This window comes from Oikopleura dioica, chromosome PAR (assembly GCF_907165135.1).
Source record: "Oikopleura dioica chromosome PAR, OKI2018_I68_1.0, whole genome shotgun sequence".
Taxonomy (NCBI): Eukaryota; Metazoa; Chordata; class Appendicularia; order Copelata; family Oikopleuridae; genus Oikopleura; species Oikopleura dioica.
Window position 1 is genome coordinate 11,249,743 of NC_137293.1, and position 15,384 is coordinate 11,265,126.

The 15,384-nt window shown below is 39.8% G+C and overlaps 7 protein-coding genes and 1 non-coding gene across 8 annotated transcripts; 1 reads left to right on the top strand and 7 right to left on the bottom strand.

Moving 5' to 3' along the window:
• Nucleotides 1-351: 351 nt before the first annotated feature.
• Nucleotides 352-2,680, bottom strand: LOC145705326 (uncharacterized). The gene is made up of 11 exons (XM_081782785.1): nt 2,629-2,680; nt 2,519-2,589; nt 2,077-2,477; nt 1,961-2,024; nt 1,743-1,914; nt 1,597-1,699; nt 1,441-1,503; nt 1,287-1,364; nt 747-1,152; nt 651-698; nt 352-612 (listed from the first exon to the last, which is right to left on the bottom strand). Exons 1-11 carry the CDS (start codon nt 2,678-2,680, stop codon nt 376-378), a joined length of 1,695 nt encoding a protein of 564 aa, XP_081638911.1. The 3' UTR covers nt 352-375.
• A 1,665-nt stretch (nt 2,681-4,345) lies between these two features.
• Nucleotides 4,346-5,558, bottom strand: LOC145703049 (uncharacterized). Its single transcript, XM_081780360.1, has 2 exons — nt 5,178-5,558; nt 4,346-5,127 (listed from the first exon to the last, which is right to left on the bottom strand). The coding sequence occupies exons 1-2, from the start codon at nt 5,474-5,476 to the stop codon at nt 4,641-4,643; spliced, it is 786 nt and encodes a 261-aa protein (XP_081636486.1). The 5' UTR covers nt 5,477-5,558; the 3' UTR covers nt 4,346-4,640.
• A 777-nt stretch (nt 5,559-6,335) lies between these two features.
• On the bottom strand, nt 6,336-6,959 carry LOC145705328 (uncharacterized). Its single transcript, XM_081782786.1, has 2 exons — nt 6,870-6,959; nt 6,336-6,827 (listed from the first exon to the last, which is right to left on the bottom strand). Exons 1-2 carry the CDS (start codon nt 6,930-6,932, stop codon nt 6,336-6,338), a joined length of 555 nt encoding a protein of 184 aa, XP_081638912.1. The 5' UTR covers nt 6,933-6,959.
• A 23-nt stretch (nt 6,960-6,982) lies between these two features.
• LOC145705179 (E3 ubiquitin-protein ligase RNF14-like) lies at nt 6,983-8,581 on the bottom strand. Its single transcript, XM_081782630.1, has 4 exons — nt 8,443-8,581; nt 7,386-8,399; nt 7,241-7,342; nt 6,983-7,193 (listed from the first exon to the last, which is right to left on the bottom strand). Exons 1-4 carry the CDS (start codon nt 8,482-8,484, stop codon nt 7,047-7,049), a joined length of 1,305 nt encoding a protein of 434 aa, XP_081638756.1. The 5' UTR covers nt 8,485-8,581; the 3' UTR covers nt 6,983-7,046.
• A 258-nt stretch (nt 8,582-8,839) lies between these two features.
• On the bottom strand, nt 8,840-10,384 carry LOC145705181 (coiled-coil domain-containing protein 25-like). Its single transcript, XM_081782632.1, is given in 5 exon segments — nt 8,840-9,130; nt 9,133-9,238; nt 9,283-9,393; nt 9,436-9,548; nt 9,599-10,384. Coding segments are annotated over 5 exon segments (663 nt in total). The 5' UTR covers nt 9,762-10,384; the 3' UTR covers nt 8,840-8,960.
• On the bottom strand, nt 10,383-13,085 carry LOC145705180 (casein kinase I-like). The gene is made up of 11 exons (XM_081782631.1): nt 12,933-13,085; nt 12,288-12,383; nt 12,106-12,246; nt 11,957-12,026; nt 11,791-11,912; nt 11,069-11,170; nt 10,950-11,018; nt 10,799-10,907; nt 10,681-10,752; nt 10,522-10,637; nt 10,383-10,479 (listed from the first exon to the last, which is right to left on the bottom strand). The coding sequence occupies exons 2-11, from the start codon at nt 12,320-12,322 to the stop codon at nt 10,389-10,391; spliced, it is 927 nt and encodes a 308-aa protein (XP_081638757.1). The 5' UTR covers nt 12,323-12,383; nt 12,933-13,085; the 3' UTR covers nt 10,383-10,388.
• TRNAR-CCU (transfer RNA arginine (anticodon CCU)) lies at nt 11,334-11,406 on the bottom strand. The gene has a single exon. It is a non-coding gene; the product is annotated as a tRNA-Arg (tRNA).
• Nucleotides 12,605-15,308, top strand: LOC145705335 (neuronal calcium sensor 1-like). The gene is made up of 9 exons (XM_081782794.1): nt 12,605-13,583; nt 13,630-13,874; nt 13,935-14,059; nt 14,427-14,593; nt 14,638-14,770; nt 14,813-14,876; nt 14,919-15,072; nt 15,116-15,168; nt 15,213-15,308. Exons 4-9 carry the CDS (start codon nt 14,530-14,532, stop codon nt 15,306-15,308), a joined length of 564 nt encoding a protein of 187 aa, XP_081638920.1. The 5' UTR covers nt 12,605-13,583; nt 13,630-13,874; nt 13,935-14,059; nt 14,427-14,529.
• The last annotated feature ends 76 nt before the right edge of the window (nt 15,309-15,384 follow it).

Sequence of the window (15,384 nt, forward strand, 5' to 3'; positions counted from 1 at the left end):
ATTACAAAATTACGTTCCCCCTTTCAAATTTCCGAGTTACGGAAATGCTTAAAATTATTATTAACACTGTCAAATCTTCTTACAAGATTAAAATTTGATCCTATGAATATCCGCAATTGAATAAATTTAGTTGCTGAATTATTATGTTGTCATATTGGTGTCAGACAAGAACAAGGCAAGATCAATTATTCTCAGGCTCTTTATCCAGTCTTTTGTGTTAAATAATGGTCCTCTACAACCAAGGACCTCTTACCTCCTCTTCTGACGCTTACCACACTATTGTCAAGCAGTCAATTTTCGTCAGGGGCTCAGAAAGTACTCCGTTGTTTCTGAATGAAGACACAAGAACTCTTCTAGTAGGGATTTATTAAAAAGTTAGACTTTGGGTCCTTTTGGTCCAGGTTCGTTGTAAAGAACTCGGCCGCTTCCGTTTCGAACGCAGCGAGTGATTGCAAGGACAAGGCACAGAATAACGATAACAGAAATGATAGCAACAAGGATCCAGACCCATGCAGGAATCTTGATGTTGCCCATCGATGCGATAGAAACTTCGGGCTCGTCATCGTTTTGAGCTCCGTCGGCTTTTCGTGCGTCGGACACTTCGCCGTGATTCTTAAAATCATTAGCATTTTGAAACTCTCCAAAATTACCTGGACAATTGGTTTTTGGGTGTTTGCTGGAAGGTGCTTTTTCTCGGGCTTGAAAGGTTATATAAATGTGCTTATAATAAAAGTATGGGTATTTACCTGAGATGGAGAAGTAGGAACATGGACTGGCTTTGGTTCGCTTGTTGGCATTGGAGATTTACGGTCTTCAGACTCAAACTCATCCTCAATTTCTTCAGCTTCCTCTTCACGGATCTCTTCTTCGACCAGCTCGACGGCTTCTTCCGAGCTCAAATTGCCCTCGTCAATCTCGGGATCGTCCGATTGAGAATCCCGGTCGAATTCTTCATTTGTGTTCATGTAAGTCGTATCGTACTCGTCGCGGGGGAACTCTTCAGCTTCATCCAACACGTCAGGGGAAGCTTCAGTTTTGATTGGATTATCGTCAGCGATGGGCTCGTGCGGGTTGAGGATATTGTTGATCTCGACCTTGCTCCATTCGTTGTTTTCAGCGGCTTCCTTGATAGCTTCTTCCGAATCGAAAGGACTAGGATTACGTTAGTGCTAGTTATAGCTCGCAAAAAAAATAATTTTATAGTTTATGGTTAATTAAATAAGATAGCTTATTTACAATTTTTAAATAGAAAATTATACATAATTCCAGATAAATAATAGTAAAACTTTTCAGAGTTGATCGCAGCGACGATTCCATTTGGTTTTGCACCCAAGTCCTCATCATCATTTTCCTCGGCCCCATCGCTAAAGAAGTATTAAGAAGTTGACTTAGGAGGATTATATTGTCAGTAATTCACGACAAGATTAATGTTTTACGTACCCAGAGAAAGACTCAAAAGTAGAATTGGCGATCATGCTTGACACGTCAGCATTGTCAGTTCGGCTAAAGAAAAACCATTACCGACAAGACTCTCCCGTTAGCAGATGAATTCACAAGCAAAAGATTTTGATTTTGAGAGGTTCATGATACAAGTACCTTGGGAATTCATCCTCTTCTTCAACTTCATCACAGATTTGTCCGCCACCCTCGAGCATTCTGCAGTTTGCTCCGTCGTTGCTGCTACTGTCACCATCTTCAGCTAGAGATCAAGTTATTTGGCAGTTCATAAACGAGAGTTATACAATCATCTCCAGTTTTCGAGCCTGACATGCTCGCTGGGTCAACAGTTGTGGTCTCCGCAACTGTTGTAGTAGTGGTTGACGTAGTAGTTGTAGTCGTTGTTGTTTCAGGAAGAGTTGTGGTAATAAGGACTGTAGTTGGGGGCGCTGGTGGGGATGGAGGGGAGGAAGGGTGCTTGACGCATCACCACGTCCATTGGGGTAGACAAAATGGGAGATACTTGGGTGCGCTTCGCAGGCTTCCAACCACTGTCGGCAGCCATTGCAGGTGTTCTCGATGTTATTCTAAATTTAATAATTTTAAAATGATCAATGTGGAATTTGCACCTCAAATTGCCTCATACAATCAGCTGGGATGCCCTCACAAATATGTTTTGGCTTCATCTTTGGCTTATCAGGAAGAGTACAATCAGGCTGCTCAGTCTCGGGGTTGATCGGGCATTTACCCTTGCACTGCATCACGACGTCGTGTTCTTCAGTGCACATGCAGGGAAGTTCTTCAGCACCATTGTACTTGCATTCCATCAAACCGCTTTCTTCGCCGTTGCAGACAAAGTCAGAGTAGTGAATCTTTCGACCTGTCTCGATCATCAAGTTTCCGATGTTTCCCTTGGAGATCTTGAAATAATTCGAAACCCATCCAGCTGACCGGAAACCCAAGCTCCTGCACGCAACCTCCGCCGCTTTTCTGTCGAAGCCACTTTCACAAATGGTTCCCCATCTTCCACCGCTTACCATCTTATTATCAAGTTTTAACATGAATTCATGTATTTTTCTACCTCAAGACGACCATACTTTGAGTTACGGAATTTCTCTTGACCTGGGTCGTTCGCATTCAATCTTATGCTCCCTACAATTTTTTAATATCTGTTTTTGTCTCATCTGATACCTTCAGGATCTGCATTTGCAAGGGCCAAAAGCCCGATACTGGCGAGCTTCATCCTCGACCAATTTCTCTCTCCTTCTCAACGAACAAGGCCAACAAGCTTGGGTAGAAGAAAATTATCTTCTTTGGCAAGAGAATCCGCGCAAAGCCCTCTCTAATCCATTTTCGACGAGACGACCTTGCCACCCAACTCTCTGTCAAATTCCTGTTTTTCTTGATGTTACAATTATCCTTGATAAAATCTTCATCAAAATTAAATCCTCTTGAAATAAAAGAGTCTTGTCTTTTTCAATTGAATTAATGCTCCCTGCTGGGTAAACCTACTTCTGTGATTTTATCGAGCTTGAAAAAATTCTCTCGCTGAACGCTTTATTCTTGAAAGAACTCTGTTTGCTGCTGCTTTTGGATTTGAAGAATTTATTGCATTGGGGATGTTCAGATTAATCAAGGATCTACACCTCTTCAATTGGATTTATAATCCAAATTTATTGATCAAGGACATAGAAAAGATAAAAGATTTCAATGGCGAGTGTTGATGTGACAGACACATGTTTACAGAGCAAGGTTTTCTGTCGAAGTATTGAGCGAAACATACTCACGGATTATTTCCGGGATTTCTGTATTTTTCTCGAACGCTTGAATTTCTTCGCAGGATTTCAAAATAGCTGATAAGAGTTTTTGTTGATGATTCTAAAAGTTGATGAAAAAAGAGAAACTCTTTCTTGTTTGCATCGAAATTGCAGATTTCCTCGATTTCCAAACCACAATTTAACATAAGTCATCCCCTTGTTACCAGGATAAACGTTGGCGAAAATCTGAATTTAGCAGGATAAACCCCTAGCAAACTTGCCCCCACGTTAGCAGGATAAACTTTGGCAAAAGGGCTCATTGTTAGCAGGGTAAACTTTGGCACTCAATTAACAGGGTAGCGTGAATCATCCGCGCTCGCCCGGAGCGTTACGTAACTGTTAGCCCGAGGAGGACCCAACCTGTTGGAAGAAAATGCGAAAAATGAAGAATATGAGAAAATGAAAATTTTCACTTAAAATTTCCATGAATTGCAAGTAAACAATTTTATCATTATTATTTAATCTCTTTCTAATATCATAAAAACTGCTAAATAACTCTTCCTAATGAATAAATAACCGCTTCTATTAGTTAGTAAAAATTTTGGTCTTTAAGACCAAAAGAGAAAGACGGTATTTTTACGATTCTTTTCAAAAGAAAAAGCTGCTTTATGTATAGTGTTGAAAGAATTCACTGCAAAAAATTATCTTTTTTAATATTCATAATAAATATACTGTATTTTGAAATATCAAAGAAGGCAGATTCTATCAAATATTTATCCAAACATAAATTTGTAAAAATATCGTCTTTCTCTTTCGGTCTTAGTAGCGGTTATTTATTCGTTAGAAAAAGTTATTTAGCAGTTTTATGATATTTGAAAGAGATTAAATAATAATGATAAAATTGTTTACTTGCAATTCATGGAAATTTTAAGTGAAAATTTTCATTTTCTCATATTCTTCATTTTTCGCATTTTCTTCAAACAGGTTGGGTCCTCCTCGGGCTAACAGTTACGTAACGCTCCGGGCGAGCGCGGATGATTCACGCTACCCTGTTAATTGAGTGCCAAAGTTTACCCTGCTAACAATGAGCCCTTTTGCCAAAGTTTATCCTGCTAACGTGGGGGCAAGTTTGCCAGGGGGTTATCCTGCTAAATTCAGATTTTCGCCAACGTTTATCCTGGTAACAAGGGGATGACCTATGTTAATTAATTTAGCAACTGAGACGCCAACTTCAGTTTTCCATATTTTCGTTTCCTCGGAGAATCTTAGAAAGTCGAGGACCTCTTGGCAATCTACATTCTCTGAGATATTCAGGGGTAGTTTGAGAAAAAGCTCCAGGATTCTAAGGTATTTTGCAGCAAGATTTTCCATTGTTTGAGACTCTTTTTGAAGCAAGTAATTGATGATTGAAAATAATCCTATCATGGATTTATTCGAAGTAATGCTTTAAAATAAACCCGAAATAAAGCCAATTCCTGTGAGCGCATTTTGTTCAGAAGTCGAAAAATAGATCTCCATCTTGTCAATCTTGAATCTGTTGCGGCTTTGAAAGTAAGCACTTTCTTTGACCATCAGCTCAATATCTTCAAATCTGAGTGGCATCGATGAGCCACCTCCAAGAGGACATGTTCGAATAGCTGATGAGTAGTTTTCGATGCGGAAGTTCGTATTTATTATTCGAATAGGTTGTTTCTTCAGAATAATTAAAGTTCCATTTTCGGCTAGATTCTTGTTTCCTTCTATCGATAGTTTTTTTGGAATCGTGCGGACTTCTGAAAAGGTACCGAATACGTCAAAGAAGAGCTTGGCTAGCTCTGGGTCAGCAGATTGAACTACCATCTTGAACCAGTCAGATAAGTTTTCAACGAAGGAAGCGTGAAGAGACTTGTTGTTCTGGCTTGAGTAGATCAGATAATCAAAAATTTTCGGTTCCCTACGATAATTAATTTAAGAACTAAAAAAAATCATGCTCAGACTACTGACCTGTATTCAATCGAACATTTGATGATACTTTCCCAGTCAATAGTTTTATGGTACGAGGTCAAAAGGCCAAAGCAGCTGGCATTCACTTTGAACATCCAAGGAGCCCCTCCTTTTATACACCTCAAAAGCTCATTTGTCGGATTCCATTTCTCTTCGATTTTTCCAGTTATATTTTTGTTCTTTCTCTCTTGTGCAGCGACGAAACCAACAACAATAAAAGTCGCAATCCATGATTGAAAGTAGATCGAAATAAATGCAATTATTGCGGGAGGTAAAAATCTGTAAACTTTATCTTGCATTTTAATTCTTTTAACTGAGGCTTTCCTTTGTCTTCTGAAGCGTTAAAAAGCGAGTTGAATTATGTTTGCCAGATCGGCGCATAGTCATCGCCCCTGCGGATCTGCTCGGGAGCCGTCGGATGCCCTCGGGAGAGAATCAAAACAACGAAAGGAGCTTCAATATTTTCAAGCGCCTGAAGAATTTAATTTTGAGCAGTAATTTTATTCAGAGAAGCATGCATAGTTGGAAGACCAGACCAAAGCTCGATGTAGGGTTCAGAAACTTCGAAACCAGGTAAAGGAGAATTCTTGAGCGCGAAGCAGAGCGATGTTATTGCCTGACAACCTTCTGGTCCGATTCCGTGAAAGACTGAATTGCTTCCTTATAATAAGTCTCGAATGCGTAACAAACCTCTGAAAGGATCCTTGGAATTCTTATTTTCACTATCCTTTCTTTGTCTGCCAGTCTGGTTGTTTTCTGCTTTCGACAGGTTTTGTAAGTTTTCCAAAATACTTTTCAGCTCATCAGGGTGCAAAATGTACCGATCACATTTTCTACGAGGCGCGTTTGGCGGTAAATCCATTCTTCAAAAATATATTTGCAATCATTTTTTTGAACTGTATTCTTTTTATTTCGAGGTAGGGTCAAAGCGATTAATATAAGAATCGAGAAGTGATGGATTATCAAGAACTCTTGTTGCTCTGTCTGGATGATGATGACAGAGCACGCCAATTTTTAAGATATCTCTGTCTTCAAGTAGCATCGCTTTATGCTTATTTCTAATATAATTTCGATATTGGACAACGAGTTGTTTTATTGAAAAGTTATATTTTCTTCTTGTCTTTTACGGGGTATTCAGAAGCTCAGAAAAACTTCAATTTAGTAAGTTTGTGTACCCTTCTTGATCTCTATAAGAATTTTTGTGAGTTCTTCTTCAAACGGAACTGCAGGTGTTGCATCTAAGGGTTCTAGTCTCACTGTCTCTTCTTTAGCTTTATCCTTCACATAGCCGATAAATCGGAACAAGCCAAAAACCAGCAGACAGGGAATAATCACATATCCACCGACATTATAGCCAAATTTATGCTCCCCGTCTTTTCTTCTCTCGTAAGCAGTATGTTGATCTTTTTGGTACGCTTTTTCGTATTTTGAATCGGGATTGTACTTTCGCTGCTGAAAGTTGCCAGGTTCGCGGACTATTTCTGCTTTTGCTGGATTTTCCAAAATCTCTGCGGCCTTTTTTAAATCCCTGAATTTCCCCGCACTTCCAGTTTGTTGATTGTCCGGGTGGTATTTTTTCGCCTTTTCAAGGTATGCCTTCTTGATTTCTTTCTGCGAGCTCTGCTTTGGAATGCCTAAGAGACGCTCTGCCTAAATTTCCTGACGCTACAAATTTGAAAGAATGACGCTTACTTCTGGAACTGAAAGTTGCCTGCGAGAAAGCACGGTTGCGGAAGGAACTTTTACGAAACGCATATCGAGCCGATTTCGTTCAATCTCAATAATACTTGATTTTTTTTATTTTATCCGAATTCGTTTTTTTACAGAAATGGAATCAAAAGGAACTGTGATGAGATAGAATACAAGTTTTTACATTACGAGGTCAAAATATTCGCCAAGATCGTCCATCGTTGCCCCTTCAAAAAGCCTGCCAAAGCACTGCGAATTGTTCGAGTTAAAATGAGAGTATGGATTTGCTCGATCAACGATGCGACCGCACAAGTAGCAAAAGTAGGTCTAAAAGGAATTAGAAGTGATCCGATGCGGGAAAGTTTTTAACATACCCCGCAAGTGCCGCAAACCATCTTGTTGCAGCCATCAGACTTGATGATTGCCTGATTACATTTTGGACACGGGACGGAATTTTCGCGGATAAAAGCCATGCTCTACAAATTTCAATACTCACCAGGAAAAATGGATTGGTCTTACCTTGTGTTGTTCAACAATTGTCGAAATATTCCTCCCGTATCTATCCATCAATGCTTTGACCTTCTTTTTATCTCCCGATTTTTCAGCTTCTTCGTATTCCGCAATTATCTTTTTCGCTTCTTTCGAATTGACGGGGCAGGGCGCAGGAAAATGCGAGGAGCGGAAGCAAAGATTGCAAAACGCATACTGGCAAACAGAACACATGCAGATTCGATCTTCCTTCGAGAGAATAATACTTGGCATTCTACAGCTCGGTCTTGGACAGTAAGCGATGTCGTCCATTCCATCGAGGCCCTTCTGAAACATCAACTGCTCGAATCGATCAAACAGCTCTTTCGAGACACAATCTTTGAGGATACTGTAGGCGACTGCTTCTCCACAATGAGGACACTTGAGCGCTAGAACCGTGCCTTCCGTAATCATCACTTTGAAGAACTCGCCAAGACACTCTCTGCAGAAAATGTGCCCACAGGAAAGGAGCTCGCATTTTGATCCTTGTTTTGAAGTTAAGCAGATTTCGCAGTCGGCGTATTTTGAATTGAACTCTTGCTTCTTCGTATTTGAATTGTAATCGATCAAGTTAGCGAACATTGACGCGCCGTCTCTGTATTCTGATCGAAGAATGTTTCCAGATTCGAGCTTTTTAACCGTGTTCTTTTGAATTCTTTCGATTACCACGCCTTCTGACAGCTCAAGGGCTTCGTAAAGCTCATCTTGAATCAAATTAATCCAGAGGAAAAGTACTTCTGTATCTTCTTCGAATGCGTCCAGAAGAAGATCATGAAGCTTCTCGAGCTTGTCGGTCCCTAGCCAGGAGCAGGAAAGAGTAAGAAGAGGCGGCAGAGTCTCTGGATATTCTTTTCGCAAGTTGACTTTGAGCGATATCGGGGGCAAATGAGACACTTTGATTTCAGATTCTTCGAATCGCACTGTCACATCTTCTTCGAGAACAGTTTTTATCGAGATTATTCCTGTTCCTCGCTCCTCATTCATGTAAAAATGGTCGTAAATTGACTGAAAGTAAAGTTAAATAATTATCCAAGAAGGCAACTGTTACCTCAAGTGCGAGTATTTCATCCCTTTGCCGCTCCGATGCCATTCTGAAAATTGAGCATATCAACTTTGAATCGACGAGTGGCGGAATTTTAGACTTTCTATTTTGGCTACTCTTCCGATTCCACCGATTCCTTCTTTCGTTTCTTGTCCGCTGGAGCGTCTGGATTTTCTTTTTCTGCCGCCTTTTCTATCTCGCAATATTGTGTCATTTTCGCATTGATTACTTCGCGTAGCTTATCCATCGCTTCCGATAAGAGGCCTTCTTTAGACACCTAGAAATTAAGTTGATCTTGGTCAAGTTGCTGAAAAATCTCGTTTACCTCGAATTTATCTTCGCCGTGCTTGGATTTGATACTTGCTTTTAGCATTCTAAAACGATGGAATGATCAATAAAGAAATGCGTCTTCTTGAGTAGTAGATTGCAATAAAGAGAACCTAGTGAACATTTCTTGAGTTGGACATAAACTGAACTAAAGCGATCAAAACGATCCGGGCAGGAAAGATGAATCATCTTCAATCTCACATAAAATCGTCGGAATCATTGTCGGAGTCGTTGTTCGTCGTCGCGGGCGGATCATCTTCAAAGAGTCTATCGTATGACTTTTCGTATCTTTCCTTCTCGCATTGCAGCTTGAAGGCCTTTTCTTTCTCAGCTGCGTCTTTCGCCTTGGCTTTTGCTCGGCGAGGACTTCAGCGTCCCGGGCGAGTCGTTCCGCCTGCAGATCTGGCTTCATGTCCTCTGAGCGCGTCTTTTCGATCTTTTTCACGATGTCGTTGTTTTTCTTCACGGTGATGTACTGAAGAAACAAATAATCACAAGATTACTTTTGAAAATATATACTTTGCAGCGCTTGTGATTATGATAGCCAATTTGACCGACGACCATGTCCGCAGTCTTCTTCAAATTCTCCCAAGGTGTATAGACGATTTTCGTTTCAGACATTTTGCAGCCCTAGGATTTAGTTATCGATTAACCTTTCTGTTTTTATCGGACCTTGATTGAGTTGGCCTTGACCAAAGATGCGCATTCCTCGACCACTTCTTGTGGAACGCTCTCAAAGGTCTCACCTCTTGGAAGGCGGAGATAAACGTGAGCAGACGATAAATCTAAGACGAAGGGAAATAATTCTAGTGGTGGAAAGGAAGCAAAAGAGTACCGTCAACGTGAAACCACAAATCTTCGGGCCATCCGTTGTGAATCAGCGCCTCGTTCTCAAACTTATCTCGCCCCATGTAAATAATATATTTCTGCGCCAAGTCCGGCCTCGATTGACATGTGAAATAAAAAACCATACTACAAAGAATAAACAAGCTCAACATTTGAAGATTCTGTATTTATTGCTTTTTGAAAAACATTTGATAAGAAAATATTGACTGAAAATTGCAACTTGCAACTGTAATTGAAAGAAATTCGGATAAAATGAATAAATACGATACTATTCCTCGAAACGAGTAAAGTGTTTTTTCTTGATAAATGTTGTAATTTTTGTAGCAGTCTTTGGTTGTTGAAGACAAAACAGTGGAAAAAGAATGCAGTTGAAAATAGAACAGTCCAGATGAACGAAATTTGAAATGTGCCATTTCAAATGGCTCATTTTTCGGCGTAGTTTTTTATAAAAAGCGTTATGTTCTGCAGAAAATCTTGTACTCAGTACTGTATACATTCAGTCGGATAAGTTTATAGAAAATGTAATAAAATGGCAAAAGGTAATCCCTACACGCTAATTGAATACAGTAAAAACCAAGAAACGGGTGCTTTTTAGTCCCGGAATCGCGCAAAAAGCGACCGAAATTTGGATTTTGAAGTTGTAGCGCGAAACCAAAAAAAAATGGGCCTTCAAGCTGAATAAAAAAAAGTATTAAAAAATAAGGCACGGGTACGAAAGTGTATGAAACGGAGATTTTGATTTTGAGGGTTGATTTTTTCTTTCGATGCCGGGATTTTTCTTACGAGCGACTTGTTGGGCCGACTTTGTTCCAGTCGAAGACGAAATCGGTTTTGTAGCCGGCAGTCGTGAAGATATTTTTAAACAGGCACCTTTGAACGGGGATTATAATTGAAGAAGATGAAAAAATAAACCTTAGATGGGTGTAATCCGGACGCTCTTCAAACTTGAGCGTTCTGCAGATTTTTAGGTATTGAACAAACGCGTGCATCCAATGTGCCTCTTCTGAATTCTTCGCGCCGCATAATACCTTTTTGTAAAAATGAATTGCTTTCAAATTTCGAGAAAGTTACCTCAGGGGGTGTGCCCAGTTTCTTCTCTTTGATTTTATCGTATTTTTGTTTCTTGGTGACAGCTCTAAGCCCCTAAATCAGCAGATCTCGCGACCGAATAACCCTGATGATTTTTTACCTGCCACGGAAGATGGCCTTTGATAAAATAAACCAAAACGTATCCAAGTGATTCTAAATCGTCTCGCCTACTTTGCTCGCATCCTAAATGCGTGTTCAGCGAGGCGTATCTACAAAAATGATTATTTTCGTTTTCAGAGAAAAGAAATTACCTGGCAGTTCCGGTCAAGCTCTTGTGCTCTTTGTATGAAATGTGAAAGTTGGTTGTTGGATCGCGGTAGCTAGAATACATCAATTAGCCTCAAATCGGAAAGTTGTTATGAGAACTTACCGTTTGGCTAGACCAAAATCGATGATGTAAACCATGTTGCCTTTTTTCCTCAATCCCATGAGGAAATTATCTGGCTTGATGTCTCGGTGGATGAAGTTTTTACTGAAGCAGTCGTTTAGTTCTCGATTTTAATTGCATCATTACGTAATTATCTGAAAATCGAGGAAGGGTCGTTGAAGAGTTATTGAGAGTGAATTTTGGAAAGAAATTTTGGACTTGGATCGATGAAAAGGCGGATAAAAGCGCGTTTGAAATCGAAAAAAGATACCGTTGATGGGACTCGAACCCACAATCCTTGGCTTAGGAGGCCAATGCCTTATCCATTAGGCCACAACGGCTTGTCGTCACCGGCACAGAGTACAGTTATAAATACAACACTGTGCTCGAGAGAAAAAAATTATCGATTTCGTGGAATCTTATAGCCTCATGAGATCTTTTAAAATGTTTTATTTTTAGTTATACATAGAGCTAATCGATCTCAGATTTCGATGAAAATTGAGGCTGGTAAAACCCTGCTGGGTTTGGTTGAACTGTTGTCGGAATTAAAATCGTCTTCATATAACGTAAGGTAAGGAAGTTTGTATACTCACTTGCCGAAGCATAGTTGGGAAGTCAGTAAGTTTTTGTAATCATAGACTAAATCTTTGACCTCAAGAAAAAATCCCATATCCTCAAGGAAAGATCACCTTTATGGCTTTCGCATTCTTCCCCAAGCGACTTACCTGTGGACGTATTCAATCCTGCAGATCATCTGATCAGCGAGCATGAGAACAGTCTTCATCGAAAACTTTCTGTTGCAGAAGTTGAACAAATCTTCCAGCGACGGCCCCAGAAGCTCCAAGATCTAGGGCAAAAAAATAAACCTCAAATTAAAAAAATATCTCTTACCAAAACATTATAGTCTCCTTCTGACCCCGACCATTTTATTTGTGGAATTCCGATGCCACCAGCCATTGCTCTGAAGAGAAATTAAGAATGGCTGCAGAAAGAAATATTAATTGTTTGATTTCTGTATATTAAACTTTGTAAAAGTTTACTTGTAAATTCTCGATTCGATATTGAGTTGCGGATGTCTGGTTTTGGTTGATTCAAGTTTGATGGCAACATCTTCGTTATTGTAGATATTCGATCCAAGGTAGATATCTCCAAACGATCCAGAGCCAATCTTCCGTCCCAGCCTGATTAATAATCAACAAATGACCAAAAATAAAAGACGCACCGGAATTTGTTTCCAACTCTAAGTTCCTGCGCCATTTGCTCTACAGATTCATGAAGAACGATTTCGCCGTGTTGATTTCTGTCGAAGAGTCCCGAGCTGAAAAGTTCACTGCTCATTATTTATTCTCTCGGGTTAAGTCTTGTCTGGTCTGATTTGCTCGTGATTTGGAATAAACGATTTGAAAAATTGAAATAGAATGAAGGTGCAAGGCGCCGCTTAGGATCTGTCAGCAGTTAAAAAGAGGGCCAAAGGTTAGTTTACTCGTGTGATCTTTATTTTTTATCCAGATTAGAGCCATTTTGAGAATTAGGCCAAAATCGTTAAAATATAAGGCAAAAGAGAAAATTCGGCAAAAGAAAATTTTGAAACAAAAAAAATATTCAGTATTTTTTAGAATAAATCATTCTTCCCAGGTTTTTCTTTATGAAAGCAATAGTTAAATTGAAGCTTTATGAAAGAACCACTTTTAGACTGTAATTATTCTTTTACGAAACAAAGAGCCCCCTTTTGAGATATACAGAGTCTTACAGACTGACTGTCGTAAAATATCATTTATGCGTTTTGCTATAAATAACTGTAGCCTACGTCTATTTCAATAATCACTTGTCCTCGTTAACGTGAACTTTGAACTACAGGGAGACTTACAGCAATGACGCGACGCTTCCAGCTGACTGTATATATTTTCTAGAGACGCTTCTCTAGTCTTTTCTTTTGTTTCTGAAATTTGGTCTTTCGTTCGCTTTTGAAGTGGGAGCGAATTTGTCAAATCCGGAATCTGAAAATGAATCTGGCGGGAGCGATGGCGCCAAGCCAATGAGCGGCGGATTTCCAAGCGCGACCAATCAGCGACAAGCTGAAGATTCTGAGCGCGATCTGAGAATTTGACAAAGCCTGAAATAGATCGTTTCCTTCGAATTACAATCAACCGGCAGCCCCATTAACCGCTCAACCGTGGGAATATTGTCCGGCGAATTGTGATGATGATTATTGTAACACATCGTATTTCATTTTGGACTGTAGAAATTCTATCATTCGTGTTTTAAAACTGACACCTCCGTCAATCTGATGGATCGCCTGGCTGAAACAGGTTCAGTGCACTCATAACTTAAATACCAGGCGGTAAAGAAGCGTCATCACCTACACTTTAAGTTGAAAGATCAGAGTCAACCTTCTGCGGCTACAGCAGATGCAGGAAGATGTAAAAGTTTAACTGATTTTTATTTTGATATTAGCGTGTTTATCGTGTATTTCGTTGTCTTGCTGTGATGGATACAACTCAAGACGACTGTAACCCTGGTCAGTTTTCTTCTTTTATGATAGAATCAGATAATATGGCTCATAGTATAATATGGCAAATTTCTGGATACTTGGGCGATTTGAGGAACACTATTATCTTCTGTAGAAGGTTTTTCCATCACTGGCGTACCTGGAATGAACTGTGAGCTCATCAGTAAGCGAGGGAAAGAGCGACACTATTTGAACAGATTGATTCGCCTTTTCCATAACGATGATGAGAAAGTTCAGTAAGAGTCGACTGAAGAAGCGCAAATTGCAGTTGGCCCATCTGATGGATGAAAAGCTACAAAGGTGCTTACAAGCATTTGCATTCAATAAAATAACTTTAATTTAACTTTTTTTCTAATCAAGCTAATCGGCAAACCCGGCGCTCCGCAGATTTCACTCGCCGACTCGCTCACTTTTCGTTTTTGCAATAAAGAGTTTTTTTCAAAGAAGTCGTTTTAAGAAAAGTTTAAAAAATTTGGAAGACAAATGTAAGTTCTTACTTTTTCTATTATCAATTTCGTGCTGGCAGTTTTTACCTGGGCTCGACAACCTGTGTAGAATACCTGAGTCAGGGTCTGAAAGATCATTTATGAGGTTGCCGACCCCAGGCTTATACAGTACTCCGTATTGAGGTTAAAAGTGAACACGAGTAATCTACCCCACTCGTTATTTTCGGAAAACACACAAAGAGACCTTTCAAAAAATCCCAGGATAAGAAGATAACTCCCTGACATTCTCGATTTGAACCAAGAGTAGTAAAAGTATCCCTCCACTCGTAGTAGTCTACAATTAGCATTTTGGACGAGCTATTAGATTGAACGTGATTTATTTTCGACGTCTTACGTTTACTTGTAGCAGCGGAGAATTAAAAGTGGTTATTACTTCCGAGACGTTTGCAGACGTTATCTCAGAGGCGAGCCGCTAAACGAGCAAAAACGTAAAAAGTAGCGAGAGAAAAATGGGAGCTAAGCAGGCCAAGCTTACAAAGAAGGAGCTTGCCGATCTCAGCGACAAAACTAAATGTAAGTAGCAGCCGCTTTTCTCTCTGAAATGACAACGATCCAAGTTTCGCCGAAAGAGATCAAACACTGGCATCATGGTTTCATGAAGGACTGTCCAACCGGAAAGTTGTCCAAGGGCGAGTTTTCAAAAATCTACAATCAGTTCTTTCCAAAGGGAGATCCCACTGCTTTCTCACAGTTAGATCAGTACATTTTTACTTTTCTTTAACTTTCTTTAAGATTTGTTTTCAACGTTTTTGACGATAACGGCGACGGTTCCATTGAGTTTGAAGAGTTTCTTCAGGTACTACTCCTCCACTTTTAATTGTTGTTTTCAAAATTCTAGGCGCTATCCGTGACATCACGAGGAAAACTCGAAGAAAAACTGGAATGGGCTTTCCGACTTTACGATTTGGACAATGATGGAACAATCACAAGAAAAGAAATGACGGCGATCGTAGAGGCGATTTTCTCAATGGTTGGCGAGAACGAAAAGAAAGGTACTCTTCCTTGATTTCGTTTTGCCTCTACCCTATGTTTTAGAGAACTGTACTCCAAAGGAACGAGTTGACAAGATTTTTGATAAGATGGACAAGGTAAAATCAGTGTCGGGAAAAGAGCTTATAAAGGACGTTTGTAGGATGGAAATGGAAGCCTTTCAAAGGAAGAATTCATGGAAGTTGCAAAAACAGACAAATCAATCGTTCAAGGAAGGGCTCAAAGAAAGATTCAGTAGATTGCTGATTTGAGCAATTCTTGAGCCCAGAAAAGCCCTTTCTCTCTACGACGGTATTGTCTAGTAGACTTCTCTA

Coding starts and splice junctions, on each gene's coding strand:
- LOC145705328 (XM_081782786.1), bottom strand. CDS start 6,932: ATGCGTTTCGTAAAAGTTCCTTCCGCAACCGTGCTTTCTCGCAGGCAA. Junction 6,828..6,869: donor GGCAACTTTCAGTTCCAGAA/GTAAGCGTCATT, acceptor CAGGAAATTTAG/GCAGAGCGTCTCTTAGGCAT.
- LOC145705326 (XM_081782785.1), bottom strand. CDS start 2,680: ATGAAGCTCGCCAGTATCGGGCTTTTGGCCCTTGCAAATGCAGATCCT. Junction 2,590..2,628: donor TGCAAATGCAGATCCTGAAG/GTATCAGATGAG, acceptor AAAAAATTGTAG/GGAGCATAAGATTGAATGCG. Junction 2,025..2,076: donor ATCCCAGCTGATTGTATGAG/GCAATTTGAGGT, acceptor TATTAAATTTAG/AATAACATCGAGAACACCTG.
- LOC145705179 (XM_081782630.1), bottom strand. CDS start 8,484: ATGGCATCGGAGCGGCAAAGGGATGAAATACTCGCACTTGAG. Junction 8,400..8,442: donor ATGAAATACTCGCACTTGAG/GTAACAGTTGCC, acceptor CTTTACTTTCAG/TCAATTTACGACCATTTTTA. Junction 7,343..7,385: donor CAATTGTTGAACAACACAAG/GTAAGACCAATC, acceptor TGAAATTTGTAG/AGCATGGCTTTTATCCGCGA.
- LOC145705180 (XM_081782631.1), bottom strand. CDS start 12,322: ATGGCGCAGGAACTTAGAGTTGGAAACAAATTCCG. Junction 11,171..11,790: donor AGGATTGAATACGTCCACAG/GTAAGTCGCTTG, acceptor CGACTGCTTCAG/TAAAAACTTCATCCACCGAG. Junction 10,480..10,521: donor CCGGATTACACCCATCTAAG/GTTTATTTTTTC, acceptor CCCCGTTCAAAG/GTGCCTGTTTAAAAATATCT.
- LOC145705335 (XM_081782794.1), top strand. CDS start 14,530: ATGGGAGCTAAGCAGGCCAAGCTTACAAAGAAGGAGCTTGCCGATCTC. Junction 14,771..14,812: donor GATCCCACTGCTTTCTCACA/GTTAGATCAGTA, acceptor ACTTTCTTTAAG/ATTTGTTTTCAACGTTTTTG. Junction 14,877..14,918: donor AGTTTGAAGAGTTTCTTCAG/GTACTACTCCTC, acceptor TCAAAATTCTAG/GCGCTATCCGTGACATCACG.
- LOC145703049 (XM_081780360.1), bottom strand. CDS start 5,476: ATGCAAGATAAAGTTTACAGATTTTTACCTCCCGCAATAATTGCATTT. Junction 5,128..5,177: donor AAATGTTCGATTGAATACAG/GTCAGTAGTCTG, acceptor TAATTATCGTAG/GGAACCGAAAATTTTTGATT.